General features: G+C 38.8%; 1 protein-coding gene across 11 annotated transcripts in view; it reads right to left on the bottom strand.

The window, feature by feature from the left end:
* The window catches only part of NFX1 (nuclear transcription factor, X-box binding 1), a 73,924-nt gene extending 52,606 nt beyond the window's left edge, over positions 1 to 21,318 (bottom strand). For all 11 annotated transcript variants that reach the window (XR_012774310.1, XR_012774311.1, XR_012774312.1 and 8 more), the window contains exons 1-5: positions 21,215 to 21,318; positions 12,063 to 13,112; positions 9,377 to 9,538; positions 3,083 to 3,160; positions 718 to 823 (exon numbers count right to left, since the gene is read on the bottom strand). Coding sequence is in view for 6 of the 11 variants with exons in the window: in XM_075493697.1 (XP_075349812.1) it covers positions 718 to 823; positions 3,083 to 3,160; positions 9,377 to 9,538; positions 12,063 to 13,112; positions 21,215 to 21,239 (1,421 nt within the window). In the remaining 5 variants the exon portion in view is untranslated. The remainder of the gene's footprint in view (positions 1 to 717; positions 824 to 3,082; positions 3,161 to 9,376; positions 9,539 to 12,062; positions 13,113 to 21,214) is intronic.
* Between the last annotated feature and the right edge of the window lie 390 nt (positions 21,319 to 21,708).

The following is a 21,708-nucleotide window of genomic DNA, read 5'->3' as shown; positions in this document are numbered from 1 at the left end:
TGCCCAATGCTGTTAACCTTACCAATATAATACTACCACACTGCTAAAAAAAAAAAAAAATCTAAAGGGAAACATCCAAAACTGAAAATAGGATTGCTCTTCTCTGCCTCTCTTCATTGAATTATACTAGTAAATGTTAGCAAAAACAATCCAAGTTACATATACTGATTAAGATCTCCATGAGGGATTCTGGTTCAACCATCTGGTAGTCTCAACAAATAGATAAATACATATAACGCCCTCTTATCCTCAACAGTTTACAAGCCAAAGAAAAGAAAAAGAAACAAAGGATAGAAGTGGTTCTTCAGTTTAACCAACTACCACTGCTCTTAGATTAAGATATACAAACACTATTACAGGAAAAGCAGCACCTAAAAAGTCTGGTGGACCACTGAATACACTTTTAAAATTATTTCTATTCACTATTATTTCTCTACTAGAGTGAATGTTCTTGAAACCAAGTCAGGCAACTGGTTCAGTTCCTAAAATATGATGGAAATGTTGCTACAACTATTGTTGTGGACCTTCTGTTCATTCTCTCATATGAACTCACTTTAGACATACAAACACAAATAGCCTCCATTTCTTCCAGGCTTCAGTTGAGCTATAAACCAAATACACCTCTAAGCATATCCTACAGTCAAAAAATATCCAGATACAGTCTTCAGAAATTTTGTCTAGATCATTTCAATATTCATACGATAAACATTTACTTACATGTTACAAAGATGTGGACAGTCCAAACACTGTCTCTTCTTTCCACAAAGTTCCCCACAGCTATGTGGGATTTCATTTCTATTCCATTCAGGATTGTGCACCTTACCTAAACCATGTCAAAGACAAAAACATATTTATTGCATTGAATACAACACTGAATTTGGGAAAAATATCATACCAAAAAGAAAAAGCTGTATTTTCAATACTGGCAGTGGTCGTCTTTGAAAAACAAAATGACACAAGATGTTTTATGTTTTTCTCAGCTTTCAGTGCTGATATATACTCAGCTTCTTTAAAAGTAAGTGCCACTGGAATATCAAGCTCCAGAAGATTCTGTCCTTCTACATTCTCAGCAGGCACTCAGGTAGCTGGTATTTGACACTAAATTAAACTGATAAAATACAAGAAAATTAAAAGCCCCATTTAGTTGGTCAGGCTGCATAGTAGGTAAGAAAATTAAAGGGTGAAATTCCCTTGCTGCCTCAATGCAGAAGAAGAAGAAGAAGAAAAAAGACACCATTCCCAGAAAATACGAAAATAAGACCTAGCTGGTAAGGTGATGTGGAATAGGGACAGAATGAAATGACTGGGCAAATTATAAAAGCCACTTCTCTAAAAAGAAGCAGACTCCACATTAAATCTAAATATTAAAGGTTGACATTTTGATGAATGAAGCAGGAAGTTTTGAACAAGAAGTGATAAATCCAGTATGTTAGCATCTGCATTTCAGATAAGCACTGAAACTATATTTTAATTAATTTGACATACTGTTAGCAAATCTCATAGCTCTAAGTGCATGAGATGATCATCAGGGTTAAACTTAATTGCCATGGTTAACACATGTAAAGCTAATTTGGCTCTCTGCAAGAGGGGAATTAAATTAGCAATGAAGCAACTGAGCCAATGTTACAAATTTGAGTTGCAACAACTAAAACCACCAAGAAAATGTGGTTTTGGTGACATAGTTATATCATTTTAACTCTTTTAGTACACCTTTGTATATTCTACAAGTAAAAAGTTAGGAAAATATGAATAAACACCACAGATGGCGTTTATTCACCTGAGTTTCAATCAAACTAGTTGAATACCCAGGAAAATCCTGAAAATTAGAAGATTCAGAAGAAAAATAAGCTTGGAATTTCCTCATGGAATGGTGAAAGAAACCCACACTTAACCACACTCAACACATAGTTAGTATTTTGCATCAAATAGAAGACAGCTTTATATAAGCAACTGGTGATGTCCAAATGCCATATTGTTAATGTAAAATTATCTATAGAAGATTAAAAACTTATGGTCCAACATGGTACTCTGCTAATATTAACCCTGTGGACAACTTGATGTTCCTACTGTAGATCTCCCAAAACTATGAAACAGTTCAAGCCTAGGCAGAATTTCTTTCCTATTTAACAGGTGGACAACCTGTCTTAAAAGTGTAATTTTCATTTGGAATCAAAACATTCATTCTAACGGAATTATTATCCCTATACTCATAAGATTTCATGCAGTCATACAAAACCTCTGTCTTACCTGCATGGCACTGTTCTAAACTGACTCACTGACATATTTAGATAAAGATAACTTTAGATAAAATTGCTACCTATTACAGCATAAGTCTAGTTTCTTTAGGGCAAGTTCACTGACTCCTAATTCCTGTCTCAATTCCAGAACATTCTGTTTTGTAGAAAGCAAGGTGAAAATTTCCAGTGACTTTGACTTAAGGAAGGGAAAGCTATGTGAAATCAACACAAATTTCTAAAGTGTAAATCCCAAACAAAATTTATTTGCATATATGCAGTTAAGTAACACAATTCATTTCTCCCTTTTTGTCATATACTTACGGCTTAGTGAATGTTGTACTCCGTTTACCTCTTTTATTAAAGATGTATAAGAGGTCCGAAATGTCTGAATATTATTTCCTATTTAACCTGCATGTGTCCCTGATCAACATAAATGACAAAACTGATAAATCAATTTAAAAGTTTGGATAGTTGTATGCTCGAATTGTGTATTATTTTGGTGTATCTTGCCACACAGAAAGACATAAGACATGCAGGTTATTTCAGTCCTTCTACAGAAGGATAGCTTGTAGGATAGCAGCCCAATTCTATCATTATTCTATAAAAATCACTATTTTTACACAGTAATATGAAAATACTTATCACTTATGATTTAATATTTCCTTTTTTAAATGTTTTAAGCAACATGTGTGATTCTCTGCGCAGCCACCTTCCAGTGTCAATAAAGTTTTAAACAACATTAAATTTCAGGGATGTAGGCAAACAAGCAGCAATATCAGAATTAAAATTAAAAAAAATAATCAAAATTACAAAATTGTTTTTCTTTGCAAAAGCAAGAAACTCACCACAGAAACAAGTGTAAGTTTTAGGAACTTGCGTAGAAGCATTCTGACAAGCTGGACATCTCCAACCACTATTGCCATCTGTAGATAAAAAAAATTAAAGATAAAAATGACTTGAAGTAAATAAAGGAGCTAATTCGCAAACCTAGAATAAGTGCTCTTGCCTTGTTTCTTACCACAGCTGCAACCAAACTAAGTTTTCCCATTTACTCAGAAGCGGTGAGAAAGCAGGTTAATAAAAACGCATTTTATACAGTATCAAGATAAACACAGTAGTGGTACTTCACCTGACTTTACATAGAGGCAAGAACATATTTTAAAATTGCTTTTTAAAAATGTACTTTTTCTATTATCATGTACCCTGTTATAAGATATTCTACTAGAATATAAAGTCTTCACCATATCTAAAGATGCGAGAAAAAAAAGTGTTAGTGTTGGAAATTGGTGAGAAAAATATAATTACCTACAGTCTTAAGCACCACCTGTATTTTCTTTTTTGTTATCCTCTCATGTTATGAGTTTACGTGTCTTGTAGAAGACCAACTTAGTATTGCTTTGTGTCCAGAATAAATTAGTGCTACATAAACCAAAATAATCTACTTTAATTAATTTAAAGGTGACAATATCTAGCTATTGACTAGGACATTATTCTTCAAGTTGGTATTTTATTAAATAGTAGTTTTCTTGCTTCTGCATTTCAGGAGGGTGTTGGTTAGCAGTAAAGGAAGAACTTCAGTGTAAGGAAAACAACATTCATGAAGGCGTGTCCCAAATTCAGTACATATCTGTCTATATACCAGTGTGAGAGCACTACTGAATACAAAGCAGGACAGGGAGGAGAGATTTTTTTTTTTATATGTATATAGATATAAAAATATATAAATATAAGCTGATTAGCTCTCACTGTCTCTCTTAACCAATCAATTCAGTGCTGGTAAATTAATAAAGCTATGATTTTAGAACTTTCTTCACAATTAAGAAATCTGACCAAGATTTATGATACTTTCACATTATGAATGCAGGAGGGACTGCAAACAGGAAACCCTATGTTGACAAACCCTTGTGTGACAAGACAACTGCACTGCAATGACAGGCACACCTAGGTTCGCTATCAATTGGGTTGGAGACTTCTTACGTTAATCATCATAATGCACAATGGTAATGATTCTCACAAACTGGAAATGATCCAGATTATGGGCTGTCTTGACACTCTGAAAATGCAAATCTAAAGCATGTCTATTCTTTTCTTGGTGCCTATTCATACCCCTGGTTATCCTGGCTCATATTACTGTGCCACCAAGACTGCTGCAGAGAGCTGTACAATTATGGGCTGAGCAGCTGTATGACAGTGGCACAAGGAGTATAATCTCATATTCATGCTCAAGACCAACCTGCATTTCCTGACCAAGATTTTTTTCTGTTTTATTTGACTGCTACAAACTAAAGCATCTCAAAGAAAAATGTTAAAAGCTACAGGTAAAAACTGGCAGCAGGAGACTGAAAGGGGTATCTGCTGATGAAGCTGTCAGCACCCTATGTGGCTCCTCCCAAAGCTAGCATATTAAACCCTAAGGGATTCCCTATAGGATTACTTTGTACAGTATACTTAACTATTACATTAACAACATAATTTCCTTCATTGTTATTCCCTGATATGTTTTTCAAAAGCTGTGAAGGTAAGCTTCAGGAGGCCAGCAGAAGGCCTCTCCTATCAACATCTCTTCCGGAGCAGGATGCCTGGTCCTCTATAAGCAACAGTTTCTCTACAGTATAGCAAAGGTCCTTGTAAAATAGGAACCTTTTACCAAGCAGAACAGCCTTTCAAGATATATTTTATTCTTCTTAATCATTGATTATCCTTTGCTCCTCTAAGACATAACTACATTCATGTGGGTCCATCCACAAGGAAGATGCAGCATTGCTTTCCTCCAAAAATACAAGAAATAAGTTTTCTTCCTGGATTCAGGTGCAATTACAGTAGGATAGAATGACAGTAGGATGACTCCTGACATCCACATTTGTAAGGAGTGGTCCTGTCACCACTCCTTACAAATCCTAATTACTGAAGAAAGTGAGAATGAGGATGACCCTACAGAATAAACATTCCACTCTTATGAATCTCCTCATGAATAGGAGCGAAGTAGGCAGAATTCCAACCAAAGACACCAAAAGGACAGTTGTCTAAGCAAAACCAACGTACTTCACTCCCATTTACTAGAGATTGTTTTAGTATTTGCTATCCTCTGCCTCCTTCTGGGATAAAAGGATTCCTTACTTGTAATTATTTACCAAAATTCTTTCCATACACTTTCATATTGCAAGCATCCCTATTTGTAGCACTTTCAGCCACAAAAATCTTGGCATCTGTGGTAGCATGCCCAGAACCCTGCCCCTTCCTATTGCATACATGTTGCCATAAAGGCACAGTGAACTATCTCCTCCGTTTCCACAATCCTAAAGGATTAAAGGGATCAAAAGAACCTTGAGTAGGAAGAGCTGGGAATTATATATACAGACTAGGGATCTTTACATGTAGTTTCAAACAAGCAACTTTCCTCTTTACATGCTTGCCTAGATGAGTCATGGGTGATTACATAAGAAAGGATCCAAACACATCTGCTAGAATAAAGAGTGAATGCTAAAAGGCTATGTTTCCAAAGGCAGCAGTACAGCAGGAATTTTCAACATATATACAATGCTAGGCACATAAAAAGAACTCCTAACAGAAGATTTCAGTCACTTCAACTGTAGTAGAATATACTAGAACAACACTGGCAGTTTCATGTTATCATTTCGAAAAGGTCTTATGCTGTTCTCCATCAAAATAATCTCTATCAGAATAAATTATTGCTTTGAATTCTCAGCTAGACACAATCAAAAGCTTTTGTCCCAGTAACAAAAAAGTGACAACAATTCTGTAATATCCAAGGCACAAAGAATGGCTTCAGCCCTTGAACAGCATGCTTTAAGAAAAAAAAAAAAAGGCAAGTAGGTTCATATTCTGACCACTGAAAATCAGAAGCCATCTTAGAGGCTAATATTGGATTAGTACAGACCACTAGCTCATCTGGATGTGGAAGGCAGGGGCAGCAGAGGGAGCAGAATACAAAGAGACAGTTGGAATAACTCAAATATCTCCAATCCTTCCAGCCAAAATGACAATACCAGTAAAACTACCTTCCCTGCAAAGAAGGGAGCAAATAGCTTGAACTTTTGTTCCATCAATGAAACAGCACAAGTCAAACACCATTGAAGCATCAGTTTTTAAAAGAAGAAGGAAGGGGACAAGAGACAACAACTTCCCCTTTATAAACATAACAAAGTAAAAGATCGTGTGCAATGCAAGTATTTTTGTCAGATTGACCTTAGCTGTGCAATATCTAAAGGTCACATTCCTCCAAGACGTAATTCAAAATGTTAGTAAAAATGCTTGCTAAGGAGAAAGTTATGTTCTTCCTTATAGGAAAGAATCTTTCCACATGATGGCAAAGTGATGCCTAGCAGAGCTGCTCCTCCTCCTGGCCAGGATATCTCTAATACACAATGAAAATCCATTCTCTAGTTCCGAGTGCCACTGACAGTCTACATTGTAGAAATATTCAATGTTGATGTCAACCACAAGTCTAATGTAAGCAGACCAGGAATAGAGCAATGCCCTATGACTCCCCACAGGTAATCAGGAGATTCTTTCACCTGGCTTGGCCAAACTAAAAGTCATTTTTCAGACGACTGTCAAGACAACAGAAGGCAAAGAAGTCTCTGAGGGAAGACACCTTCAGTAAAACACATCTGAAAGAGTCCCTGAGAAGAGATATACTGTAGGATGCGAGAATACTTTGTTACAGTAACCTAGGATAGTTCTTCACTTCTTCCCACCTGTGTATGTAGAGTCCTAAGCACATTTTATCTCACTGACACGGTAACCCAGGATAGTTCACTTCCCCGCCTCATCTGCACCCACCTTTGCATGGGTGCCAGCCTGACGGCCAGCTACGGATCTTTGAATTTGGACAATAGCACCTGCATTACATCACCGAGTTCGCTAATGAGCAAAACAGGACATTGCATATGTATGATATGTTAATCAGTGCAAGTTTTATTATCCATTCCTGTTATGCATCCCTTCGAGCTTCACTCCCGAGCAGGGTTCTGTTGCATTGGGTCCCCATTTGATTAGCATTGGCATCCCAGGGCTCCAACCATGGTAATGCTACACTTTGATTAAAGCCGAAGTTTTCACTTGCTGAGTCTTGTGCCTTGTCCCTGAGGGATCCACACCTGCTTTTCCCTCATAACAGATACCCATTACTATTGATCTGGAAGATAGAACTATGTGAGAAGATACTCCACCAAGGATGTTATCTACCTCATTCAAGTATTCAGGATTTCTCTGATACAATTCTGTGATCACAAAAAATTGTGAGAAATTATGTACGCATACAAACGTTCAGCCTCCTACTGTCTGTCACAGAAATAAGAGCTGCTGTAAGGCCCCAAATGGAGGGACATTCTCACGGAAATATTCAGTTGCTTCAAAAACATAGAAGAATCAACACTCAAAACTGATCTTATGAACAAAATATTCTCACTAGGCTGGAAGTGAAATGTAGCAGTGAAAAGTCTGGGTGCTGAAATAAGATTTCCTGGAATTCATTATAACATTTGCAGAATGGAACAGACAAAGTAAATAATGGCCAGAAAAAAACAGGTTTTTTTTCCTCTTTCAGAAAAACAGTGAATTATTGGGTTAGGTAGATTACAGTGTCCCATTTCTCTTCTGGTAGACAATAATTACTTCCAGGGTTCTAGTGAATTCCTCAACATTATACAAAGCCTGAAAAGTATAATCTACACTGAAACAACCCACCATAAAACAAATACACTCTGAAGTACAAGTTCTAATCAAGATAGGGTAGCAGGGCCTTGCAGGTCAAGAAATACGCATCAGTGTCCTTACTGGAGCTATGGTATCAGTTCTACTGAGGCCACTACCTTTAATTTCAATTAATGATTACGTCAAGTTCTCTCATACACAGGATACAGAACCATATTTAGTCCACAAATTCTTACAAGAAAAGCAAATGGCCAAAAGATACAGCTATTTGAAATGCTGTCAGGATTCAAGCATCTAAGGTCACTGTCTTGACAGATAAGCAAAACTTCCCTTACACAAGCAGATACTCTTTTGATGAAGCAATAAGCTGTTTCAAGGAGATAAATCAGCTTCAAAGAAGGTGACAGAAAAACAGCTAGGAGATAAAGGTTCTCAGCAGTCACTCTCAGTTTGGCTTAGGATCTCAGTCTTACCCAAAAATCTGTTCCCTTCTCAAACATTCCAATGCCTTTATGTTTCAAATCTCATGCTGGTATTTGTAACTTCCTTTCCACTGTCAGTATGAAGCATAATCAGCCCTACCTAGAAGTCTCTCTATGCATCTTCAGAAATCCAAGAACTTTGCAATCAATCCTTTCTGCAAAAGATTTACAGTCTGTAAGAACTTGTGTCAAACATTTGGAAGTAGCTGACAGACTATATTTCCTCAGTCTGCCCACAGAAAGACAGAAAGACACATGAAGAATGGTAAATGCTAAACAAGCAGGTTACAGAAAAAATTAACCCTACTTCAAGATTAACATTACAGTCTTCAGAGTGAGTCTACGTCACACAACTGAACACAGCAGAGAGGCTGCAATTCAGCCTTAACTTACACCAAAGCATTCAAAGGGCAGAATGTAGCGGAGTAAGAGTTTCAAAAAGTGGTATAATACAAAGAATCTGAAACAATTTAAGCTAATGACAAAGGCAGAAGCTTTCTGTCCTCTCTGAATTTCATTTCACTGCACTGGCATCATGACGGATTTCAGGAGTGCTTTATCTGAGAACAGAACTAAGAAGTGGTTGGGTAAAAGCAGACAACTAATGCTTGGAGTGCTGCTTCTGTTTGACTGTTCAGCCAAGCACAGATGAGAGAAGATGAGACATTTCTTGGTGTGTAAAAACACAGCCACAGAGCTTTGCGTCTTGATGCACTGATTTCATTGAGTGATTTTATACTTACGTATCCATCCTGGAAATTAGTTTTAGCTAGAATACTAGAAAGAATCAAAATAGTTAGGAGGATTATACAAAGCATCCAAAGAACCCTGAAAAAACCCATTTATTTAAAACCTGCTTTGTTTACGGCTTACTGGTTACCTTAGACAATATTTATAAGTAGTTTTCCAATATAAGAAACACGTGAACTTTGCTATTATATATATTTGAGAGAGAAAGTGTGTGCAAGAGAGAATACCAACCTTCAGCTTGTGAAGCTGGTGACCGTGCCCACTTCTTAATGCAATTCAGGTGGAATACATGGTAACAATTCTGACAGCTCCACACTGGGGCTACTATTCGGACCACCTCACAGCATACCATGCACTCGTACTTCTCTGTGGTCAGCTGTTCAATCAACGACCCTGCAAATAAAATACATTACTTGTACATGAAACATCAGCTAGCTGAGAAAGAAAATTCAAATGAAATTCCAAGATTTCATTTAAATTATAACAGAACTTATTTTTCCTGTGTGGCTATAAGCAAGGTATTAGTTTACTCCTGGAAGATTCCAGTTTGATACTTGGTATGCATTTCTCTAGTTTCAGAGCAGGAAAAGGAAGTATGAGATTCCCATAAAAGTGGCAACAATAATTTCTGTTGATGAATAGCAATCATTCTGATCTTACGAATAGTTAATAGTTTTAAGCTTGGCAAAAGTTTGAGATTTCACTCATCACTTTATATGGGATATTTATCTTTGCATAAAGTTTAAATGAAAAAGCTTAAAGCTCCTAACTACAGAAGTTTCAGCCAAAATTAAATTTAATACCTATCCTCAAGTATTCTTGGAAGACCACACAACAAATCTTAACAGTGAAGTACCTGTATTACGGAAATAAGCCCTGCATAAACTGACCGCTTTAGGAGTAGAATTACTGGGAAACAATAGTCAAAGTACAGAGCCTTTTGAGCCATATGAAAGAACATGAAAAAGTGCTTTGAAAATAAAGCAAGAACTCCACATGAAAGACAAAGCATCCTGAAAACACAGTTAGATGTGCAACCATAACAAAGGCACCACATAACTTCAGTTCTGCCAGATTAACTCTCCCATCAAGCTAAGGCTACCAAATACACCTTAGAAATGCTGTTTGATCTATGCCCACAGAATTTTAAACTATCTTAATTACAAGTGTAAAGTGTAAAAATGTACCATTTTTAGATGGTGCCAATACAAGGGAAGTTAGAACTCATGATGAAGGACAAAAAAATGAAAATAACAAACGAAAAATGATTATCAATTCAAAATGTGCTTGTAGCATACATGACTGAAAGCAGGGCCATGGATGCCTGGAAACTTGGAAGTGTTAACACTGTTTGCCCTCCTTAATAGGATATAAGCACTTTCAAGCTTCTTTTCCAGCCCTCCTGCATCAAGCACCACAAGATTTAGAATTAGCAGTCATTTCTGCTTTCAGTACCCTATGAGTATTACCTGCTGCAATGAAAGCATTCCCATCTAAAACATAATTCTTTCCTCCAGAAGGCTAAAGCTATACCGTACTCAGAAAGGCTAGCTGTCCCACAAATAGTTAAAAAGCGCAGACTCAGTCCCCTGAAAATAGTGGCAGATACTGCTTCCAAAATAGCTCCCAACTAAAGCATGCAAAAAAAGACTGCCATTTTGGAGAGGGAAGTTCTTTAAGTTCCCTGTAAAAGACTACTACTTCTCTTCCTGCTTATTGCATATGATGTTTTTCATTTAATAATAATGCTGGGAGAAAGACTAAGGTATCTTTAATTTTATGATTCAAGTAGAACCCAGGAGCATGAAAGTTAATGTATTTAAGTTAGAAAGGATCAAGGAGGATCTTGATCCTTGAGCTTCTCCTAAGGGAACAAAGTTTCTGACTGGAGCTATCTTATGCTTCCCAATTATGCTACTACTTTCCCAGCTCTGAAAGAGAAGAGACACTAAGAAACAAAATCTTCAAAAGATTCAACACCACAGTTAAGATAACAGGAACTATTCTACCCATCTCTATCATTCTGGGCAGCAGCAGATCAAGTTGAGATGCTTTGTAAAAACTAACTGAATATAATTCTTAGTTCAACTGGAAAGGAAATCTATCTCCTTATTGCCTCTGAAAGAAAATAGGACTTCTGCGTGCTGTGAATACCATGAGACTATTTTCTCAGTGCACACTTAAGCTTACCTAAAACAGTAAGAAAAAGCTACCTAGGTTGTTTAGAAACAGAAACCAGTACCATGGCATTGAAGAGATTCAGCTGATTTCCATTTAATGTTTTAAGTCTCTAATGGTATGAGCTGGCACAAAATTCACTCAGTTAAAACCTGTGGGTCTGCTTTACACTGTCAACAGCACATGTTTCTATTCTCAACTTCCAAAAATAGTATCCAGAGACTTTATCTATTTCTAATTACCTTTTGATAATTAGATAGATAATTTTTTGCACTACTAAAAAAAAAAAAAAGAAAAAAATCCAGTTAGGAGCAGAATACAGTTCCTCTATCTGGCATTTTCCTACTTCTACATGAGAAAAACTTATTCTGCAAAAATCAGTTTTAGGATTGAATGTCCCTCTCAAGTACCATTGTTCAGAATGCTCAGAATTTTACTCCCCACACCCACAGTATACATGTTTTAACATGGTACCTGACCAGGCCATCATTTGCAGTTTGGCAGTAAAACAAACAAACAAACAAACCAACCTTTAAATAAAATCTGTTCTTCCCTAGTAAACTTACAGAACAACTCCCCACTCAGAAACCACACATTTGCATTTAGTTATACCCTCTGAAACTGATACTGACCTAACGTGAAATAATAAGCCTCTTTAGCTAGGTAAATATAAAGGCGGTTTAAATTATTCAAGATCATATCTTTAACACAGGAGTACAGGACAGTCTAGAAAGCTTACCTGTATGAGTTTCTTTGTTTTTTGGTACATCACTTTGCTTTTTCCAGTACTGGGTCCAGCTGAAATGAAGTGCAGGTGCCTGATCCCCCTTTAGCAGGAACTTTCTTCCATTACATCTGACAGAATCAGACAATTGATGCCCGATTTCACTGGTCAAGTTTTCATCATCTTTGTGAACAGAGAGTTCTTTCTTCCTCTCATTTTTATCTTTTGGACTATACGCAAGAGAAGACTTCTTACCTACTTTTGTATTTTTACTACGGTGAGAATCATGTCTTTTCTGACAATCCTTTTCTGCTGGGGGTTTATTCCACACAGGCTTCCGGGGATATCTTTTGTTTACATAATTGTAGCCTTTCTGCTCATCCCCACTGCCAACAGGTGCATCACAGAATGCCTTTCCAACAGATGATTCTGAAGAGTCAGACTGAGTCAAATCCAAAGATGGAACATTTTCAAACAGCTCTACTTTCTGTTTAGAGCTCACTCTCTTTTCCCGGTCATGTACTTGCTTTCCCTTCTCCCTGAAACCTCTTCCAGATGCATGCATCAGATGTGTTTTCTTTGGCTTTGCTCCTCTGCTGTCTGCATTAGGTACCTCCCTGTCACTCTCTGAGGACAGAAAGTCATTATATCCTCTAGGAGGTGCTCTTCTCCCAGGTACTATTGCAGCATCTGAAATTCCTGGACCTGCAGCAGCATCAACAGTACTTTGCTTTATTTTACTTCTAGTACACATGCTATCGTTTCTTGATCTGTGCCATCTCTGGCTTTGCAAGTTGCGATTCTTCAAACTTTTACTGGTACCAAAATATTGGTGGAAGTCTTCAGAATTCCCATACTGACTTTCTGGATTACAAAAGCCATGATGCTTTGTGGAAGAGATTTCATAATCTCTATCTCTTTCAGAAGACAGACTAGGAAATGGTAAATTACGTCTATTCTGATTACTGCTAGAGTCTTTCTTATCTTTATTTACCCAATTTATATCTGTAGGTTGTCTTTCTCCTGGAATGGAATCAGCAGCATCAGGATTGAAATTTAGTGCACCTAAAAAGTGAAAAAATAAAACCACACGTATAAGACTATTAAATAGTAAACATTTCTTTTCAGCAAAATTACCATACATGCAAAGGCCCAGAAGTTTGATCAATCCCACACTTGACAGAACAACTGCAAACAAGTTTCCAGAAGCTAGAGCTGAATCAGACAGTGCTTTGTGGAAGTGACCTTCTCTTGTCATCTTTAGAGAAAGACTGCGATGCCCCAGAGTTAAGAATATAAAAACATAAGGTGAAGAAAAACATTTGAAGCAGCACTGTACATATATAAGACATGCAAGTGTGATAATCAGTGCATAACGTGAAGTTTACATGTTTACGTATACACATGAACCTGAAGAAAAAGGGATCTTTTAAACACGTCTACATCTGATATTTTAATATTACATGGAACTCTGAATATAAATTAAAATCCATCAGCCAAAGAGTAGCAATAGTAAATGCTTACATGAACTTTGATTACACTGTTCTACATATAGACATATTAAATGGTAGAGGGACTACTCAGGGCAGCTTTGCAAAATTATTTTTCTGTTATGAGGCCATCAACATGAACCACGCTAGTACTTGAGAGGTCTCCTGTCATTTCTATGTCTCTAGATAAAAGAAAGAGGTGCACGTAAGAAATCCTGTGTTGCCCAATTTCATATCACATTGTGCCAGCAGGGCCTGCCTGCAACAGGAACTATCAGGTGAATATCAGGGACAGTTTAATGGGCTGTGGCAGATTGGTTAAGTCTTACATAGTAGTGTAAAAAAAGAGATGAGGCTTTCAAAACCTCATGGAGGTAGTGCCCATTTTACAGGTTAGGTAGGTTACCTCTGACAGTAGTGCAGGTGCAGTTTTCTTCTGGTTCAGGACAATTCAAAGAAAGAATCAAGCACTTGGGCTATGAACATAAGAGACTCTCCCAAAAGGCTAATGCTATTTGGGTCTCTCCACTACCTATTATTTTAACTTTTCAATAAAGATTATGGAAATTAACATTTTGAAGGGAAGAACAAAGCAGAACACTTCAAAGCATTAACTTTTTCAGCAAATTTCATTTACTTTCAAATGAAGGAGTTTTTTAAACCTCTAGGAATGGTCGTAACTACTATGAGAGATTTGATGGCCAAAGAAAAAATATTACAACTTTGTGGAAGTGAAGCTTTAAGCTTACTAAAAGTTAGGAATTTAAAATTACATTTAAGGATGTTCTTAACCACATAACCTAATTCATACTTGTCTTTAAAGAGAGACTCAGTTGAAATCACTTTGGTTTTTTGTCTTTGCAAAGACTATTATTATATATTATATTATTATATTTAATATATTAAGATATATTATTATAACGTAGTATATGTTATTAATATAACATAGTATATTATATTATATTATTATATATCATTATTACACTAAATATAAATGGCAAATACAAAGTGTCATGGTATTTTTTTTTAAGCTGTAATACTAACCTGATTTTGAGACAACAGAATCAGAACACCAGACCAAGGTCTTTCAAAACAGCTGGGGATTGAGTTAAGAATCAATCTTAACTCAAGGGGAGGGGAAGTGGAGAGGGAGGTGCTGATCTCTTCTCCCTGGTAGCCAGTGCCAGGATGTGTGGGAATGGCTCAAAGCTGGGTCTGTCAGGGGAGGTTCGGACTTGACACGAGGAAACATTTCTTTACCCAGAAGGTGGTCAAACCCTGGAACAGGCTTCCAAGAGGGGTGGTCAATGCCCCATGCCTGTCAGTGTCTAAGAGGCATCTGGACAATGCCCTTAATAACATGCTTTAACTTTTGGTCAGCCCTGAAGTGGTCAGGCAGTTGGACTCCATGATCATTGTTGGTCCTTCCAGCTGAACTATTCTATTCTAGCATTACGAGTACAGACCCTAGTAGGTACAAAATATTAGGCTTCTACATCTGAAAGAATCTGGACTGCAAGCAGCTTCCCTGGAAACATTCTATTTTTCTCATCTTAGCATATGTATCCTGTGTAAAGAACTCAAAATATAAAGTTATGCTTTTTACTTTCTACAACTGTGCTTACTTTCAGCTTTTCCGATGTTTTGCCAGTTTCTTTTCTATCACTAGTAAAGAGGACTACAAACATAAATTGTAGTCCTTTTACATTATAATGTAAACTGCAGTCATTCAGTATAGATTGCTTAAAATAGTTTCACAAATTTTGATTTGAAGACAGGATGCAATCCTGTAATTACATACAAACCTTATCTGAAACAACCCATTTTATTAGTTGGTTTAAGATTTCTTTTGTATACCCTAAAATTTAAAGTCTGATGGACAGATATAACAAGGTAAACCAAATGGCTTCTTAATGTTTAATAAAAACATGTTTTTAAAAAAAAAAAAAAAAAATCACACAGCTTGCCTCTAAAAAGTATATTCTATATATTATTAAAGACCATTGTTTCTTTGGTTATGAGATGTGGTATGTAAACTGTATGCATGAATTATAAACAAATTGCTGCAGAGGGCTTTCAAATGAATGCAGTAAATAAGCTTGAGTAAGTATGTTTTGTAGACCAGTAAAACGTACTATCTTATACTGACACAAAAAACATGCTGGACAAGGCTTTAAAATGCTGGTTTTCTAAAACACAGTCAAATTGACTTTTGAGCATGGCCTTCAAGAAGCATAACCAGGACTTGAAATGTAGCTGTGGAAGTGATATTTTTGAAAGCACTTTCCAAATAATCTATTAAGTTTGAAGAAACAGATGGGAAACCAGGATTCAGATATTTAAAAGCACCTCCAAAATATGAATAATTCATTAGGACTTTTTATATCACCCATGAATAGGATTCCTATTCTTACCATCTGCTTTTACATTATAAAAAAATTCCAAAGAAGTGGTAAATTCTACTAAAACTGATTTCTGTCTGCCAAGACAAGAAACAGCAAAATGCATATACAAGTGTAATAATCAGTAGCTAACACTGGCTCAAATTTCCTCTGACATGTTTACATGTACATACACAAAAATCCCAAGAAAAAGGGAACCTCCAAAGCTAGATTCCAGCCTGTTTTTCTATAAAATAAACAAAGAAAATCACCGTACCTTTAGAAACAACCTCTACATTGCAGATTTTAATATCCCTAAAAGCTTGAATGTGAATTAAAACCAAGCATATGAAACTCATATGGTTTCATGCCTATTCTGCCATAGCTTTACACATTACACCACTTCAGCATTAACTGTGGACAGATCCATAATGCCCTGGCAAAGTTAGGTAGTCTGTGTGAACTATCCTTCAGAAAAATAATTTGATAAGGGCACTTTTAAAAATATGAAGCAAATTAGTAAGTACATGTCTCATTTTAATAAGTACAAGCTCTGCTTCAAAAACAGAGCTTATTTTGGGGACCAGTACAGCCATCAAACTTAATAACTTATGTACTTTTTTATTAAGACATTAATAATAACATTTGAAGGTGCCATATAAAGACATCATGTCTCAGTGACATTTCTTAGCACAGTGTCAGCACGCTAAATTCAGTTAGATTTAAGAGCCATTAAATAATGTACTTTAATTAGGCAGAGACTGTATGAAGTTGATAATTAAGAATAAACATAAGAAAGAAAAAAATATATATTGAAGAAGTCCAGCCAGAAAAAAATACAATGGGCACAAGAGTCCACAAGGTAGCCCCTTAGGTGTCAGAGGTAGTACTTCTTTATTCTTAAATGAATTCAGCTCTATCTCCTAGATAAGAATAACTTATTTTCCTTCTGAAGCTTCAGATCAATACAAAACTGGAACTGAATAAACAACACTGATTAGTACCAGTCCTTCTGACTGGACAATCACTTATCTTGTAATTGACCACTTTTTATTGAGATATCCATAAATTCAACCAAAAATAGTGTCACCTTAAGTACTGTATGCAGTTTGGGGCTCCACAATACAAGAAGGATATAAAAACATTAGAATATGTCCAAAAGAGGGCAACAAAGATGTTGAAAGGACTAGAGGACACAACTTACAAGGAGCAGCTGAGGATAGTAGCTTTGTTCAGCTTGGAGAAGAGGAGACTGAGGGGTGACCTCATTGCTGTCTACAGCCTCCTCATGAGAGGGAGTGGAGAGGGAGGTGTTGATCTCTTCTCCCTGGAGGCCAGTGATAGGACATGAGGGTATGGCTTAAAGCTGTGTAAAGGGAAGTTCAAATTGGGTAGTATTAGGAAAAAGTTCTTCAATGAGAGGGTGGTCGAGCACTGGAAAGTTTCTCAGGGAAGTGGTCATGGCCTCAAGACTTTCAGTGTTCAAGAAGTGTTTGGATAATGCTCTCGGATATCTGGTTTAACTTTTAGGCTGCCCTGTGTAGAGTCAAGAGTTGGACTCAAGGACCCTTGTGAGTCCCTTCCAACTCAGGATATTCCCTGATTATATGTTCTGTTTACATACTGGCTCCCAGTAGAAGACAAAGATAATTTCAGGACAGATGTCTTCAGTTTTAAAGCAATTCAAATAACCTATTCTTTCACCTAAAGACAGATGACAGTACAGAGTGCGTATACAACAATCTATTTGTGTCAGCACTGCATATATCCAGGCAAGAAATGGTCCAGTCAGCTGACACAAAGCACAAGTTACAGAGAAGACACTCCCTGCAGGTCTTATGGTACCTATATTAACATTATAGCACAAAAAAACCCAGGAATGGTGCATTATGGAAATCCGAGGCTTTCCCCATAGCATTGGAAGCTTTAAACCTCTTCCTCACAGAACACCAAGCTTGATCTTTTCTGTCTTCTCTGGTCATTTTATATATTCACCTACAGCATCCTATCATTTCCAGAGAGGATGCAGATTTACAAAAGGTTGGATTTCTTCCTAAACAGGAGGTACACTGTTTCAGGCTTAAAGACTCGAGCAGTGCAATCCATTTTCATGCAAAACAATCTGCCTCCCCAAAACTTATTTTTTATTCAAACTGTAATAGCTTATCTAATAAAAGATACACTCCCTTCCCAGAAATTATTAGAGAAAGATTAACGTGCAAAGTCATCATTACCATAGAATCACAGAATGGCTGAGGTTGGAAGGGACCCTCTTGAGATCATCTAGTCCAAATACCCTGCTCAAGCAGGGTCAGCTAGAGCAAGTTGCCCACGACTGTGTCCAGCTGAGTTTCAAATATGTCCAAGGATAGAGAGGCCACGACCTGTCTGAGCAACCTGTTCCAGTGTATGAAAACACAGTAAAAAGGCTTTTTCTTGTGTTCAGATGGAATTTCATGTGTTTTAATTTGTATCTGTTGCCTCTTGTCCTCTCAACTTAATACCACTGAGAAGAATTTGGCTCCATATTCTTTACCCCTCCCATCAGGTATTTGTACACAGCACTAAGATCATTCTGAGACTTCTCTTCTTCAGACTGAACAGTTCCAGCTCTCTCAGCCTCTCCTCATATGAGGGATGCTCCAATCCCTCAATCATCTTCTTGGCCCTTTGCTGGACTCAGTCCAGTATGTCCATGTCTTCCTTGTACAGGGAAGCCCAGAACTGGACACAGTGCTCCAGGGGTGGCCTGACCAGTGGGGAAGGTGCACCTTCCTTGATAAACTGGCAATGCTCTTCCTAATGTAGTCTAGGATACTGTTGGCCTTCCTTGCAGAGAGGGGGCATTGCTGACTCATGGTCTGCTTATAGTCCACCAAGGACCCCAAGGTCCCTGTCTGCAGAGCTGCTTTCCAGCTAGTTAGCCCCCTGTGTATATTGGTGCACAGTGCTGTTTTTGTCTTTTTATGCTATTGTCCAAATTCAGTGCATCCACATTTTGAACAAAACATGAAGTTTTAGCTAGCCCATTTCAGGATGACATAGGAGAAATATAAAAGTAGGGAAAGAAATACAACTTTGCAATAAGTAGCTTCATCATCCTAAAAGAAATATCTACCACAGAACGGATTTTGCATAAGGAGAATAAATGTATTGTAAGTTTTCACCTTCCTGTTCACCCTTACAGTAGGCTACTCAATGCTTTACAGCAACTCCCTGATACCTTCAGTTTAATGATGCATTGTACCATGTATAATGACCCAGCTGTCATTGTGAAGGCAAAAACCCAAAACTACATTCAACAGCTATTACGGCAACTGATGGAAAAAAAATTACATCCTTTAATGGCTATTAAATACAAATACCACCTGTTCCTTCTAGGTGCACAGGGCTGGAAACCAGAAAGGTATATCAATGTGAATAATCATTCTACAATTGCCTTGTTTCTTATATTCTTCCCCCTTGTCTCTTATACTAGTTCCCTGGGTCTCAATAATCATTCACTGTTGGCAAAATATCCTGGATGGGCCGCACATCTGCTGTGACCCAAAACTGTAATTCCAACCTCAACTGCTTCCCCTGATCTACCTCGAAAGCAGCAATATCTTTCATATTTAAGCTCTCAAAATCATACACTCGCTCTGTCCATGAAACTACAGAGCAAAAGCCAGTTCCCATCCTAATATTGCACAAGCACAATTCGAAACTTACCTATGAGATGGTTCTTAGAACATAGCGTGTACTACCATAACAAGGAATGAACTTCAGAACTTAATGCCATGTGACAACATGTGTATTAGCTTAAGTATTATAAAGCAAATGTAGAAATGGTGTACCATCCAGACTAATCTACTGCTTTTCAGTAAAGCTATTTTTAGCTCAGTATACCTATTTAAGACCCTTTATTCCAACACACATACACTGTTGAAAAGGTTTCAGGACCAGAGCTGACTCGCAGCCTGCCAGCAAGAAAGATAAACTGACAAGCAGACATTTGCCTGCACCAGCTTCTCTTAACTGAAACTATCAGTCTCTGCTCTCTGAACCATGTCCCAGGCTATTCCACTTCCCACAAGGCAGCTGTGGACCCATTTTCATCCCACCAAAAAATGAACTCAACTTTTCCGACATGATAGCCAGGCTGCCAAGAACAGAGAAGAGACAGAGGATGCTATTTAAGATATAAGCTAATGATAACCTTAATCTGAATTAACATCAGGGTGCTGCAGAAGTAGAGATTCATATTTTCTTCTTCACCGTAGCCACAAAAGTCCAGGATTCTTCCTGGCAGAAATCTAACAACTCTATAAACAATGAAATGAGTTAGCTCATCAGGTGACCCCAAAGAGACATTGATTACCTGAGAAGTCTACCCAGACTGCAAGAAAATCAAGAGACATGATGAAAACAGTAAATATCATGAATGACTCTGGGCAGCAGCGTTATTTCTAGTTACACGCTCAAGACACAATTATATAAGGGTTCTTCTATTGTTACATGCCAATAATACACGATAAATCATCAAATGTGAAGCTGGAATATGGATCTTGAAAGGCTATTCCCCCTCCTCCTCAGCAGCCACACCCAGTAAAACGAAAGTTAATCTGAACCTGCATCATAAAAGCCACCATGGAAAAACAAACAAACGAAAAAAATCTTTTCGTGCACGTGTGGCATTCAATCCCACCCCAGGTCGGGTCCCTAAGCCGCTCTCCACCCATGAGCCCTTGCCTAGATCACTCTGGGCAGGTGGCACCCACTCTAGGCAGTCACCTCTTGCACGTCCCAGACCTCTGCTCCATGACCGCAGCGAGACCCCACGAAACGCCGCAATTTTACAGCGGCCCGTGGGGCTGGGACAGGTCAGGCTGCCCTGTGCAGGCAGCACCGCCCTCTGCCGGGTTTCACGGGCACGGGTGGGCAGAGAGCAGTAAGTTTTCCAGAAACCAACCGGCTATTTGTATTTTTTCTGGCGTTCCCGTTCGTTTGTCACACACGTTCCTCGCACGTTCCTCCTCAGGCAAAGTTTCCCTAGGGCGCCCTGCGGCAACGGCGAGCCCAGCCATTTTGAGCGCCACAGGCGCCGCGAAGTTGCGGCAGGCGGGGGCGCGGCGGCGGCAACAGGTGGTGCCGCAGCCCGCGCCCCTCGACACGCCGGCGCTCGGCCGCGACCGCCACGGCGCGGCCCTCTGCCCGACAGCATCGCTGCGGTGCGATGGCTGCTCCTCCCCTCCACGCCCAACCCACCCCGCCGCCCCCTCCCCAACTCCCCCGCCAGCACAGCAGCCGCACTTACCCGCGCCGGGCCGCGCCTCCGCCATGCCAACGCACACCCCGCTCCGAGGTCCAGCTTCCTGGCCGCCACGCACGCGCACAGCCCGTGCCCACTCCCCCCGGCGATGCGCGCGCAACCGCACTGGAGCTCCGAGTGCGAGCGGGAGGACGGAGGCGGGCACGAGGCGGGAGGGGCGGGGCCGGGGGCGGGCAGGAGCGCGGGGGCGGGGCCGTGTGCTCAGCTGGGGCCGCGGGGCGAGCGGCGCTGCGTCTCCCGGCAGCGGAATAGGCGGGAAATCGGGAACCTTGTCTGACACGGCAAAGGAGTAAGAAAGGAAAACTAACAGCGACAAAGAAGTGCTAGCGCTGGCAATAAATTGGCCATTTGCCTAGCTATCAGCCTGCCTGCTGCGGCCTTTCCCTGAAATGGGCTTACTGTACTGGCTGCATTTCAGAGCCAGAGCAGGAGGGTGGGTACAGGACAGCTCATGGCTCTGTCTCAGCGCGTAGAAGAGG

The sequence above is a fragment of the Mycteria americana genome, chromosome 2, assembly GCF_035582795.1.
Source record: "Mycteria americana isolate JAX WOST 10 ecotype Jacksonville Zoo and Gardens chromosome 2, USCA_MyAme_1.0, whole genome shotgun sequence".
Taxonomy (NCBI): Eukaryota; Metazoa; Chordata; class Aves; order Ciconiiformes; family Ciconiidae; genus Mycteria; species Mycteria americana.
This window is presented reverse-complemented; position numbering and strand designations above follow the sequence as displayed.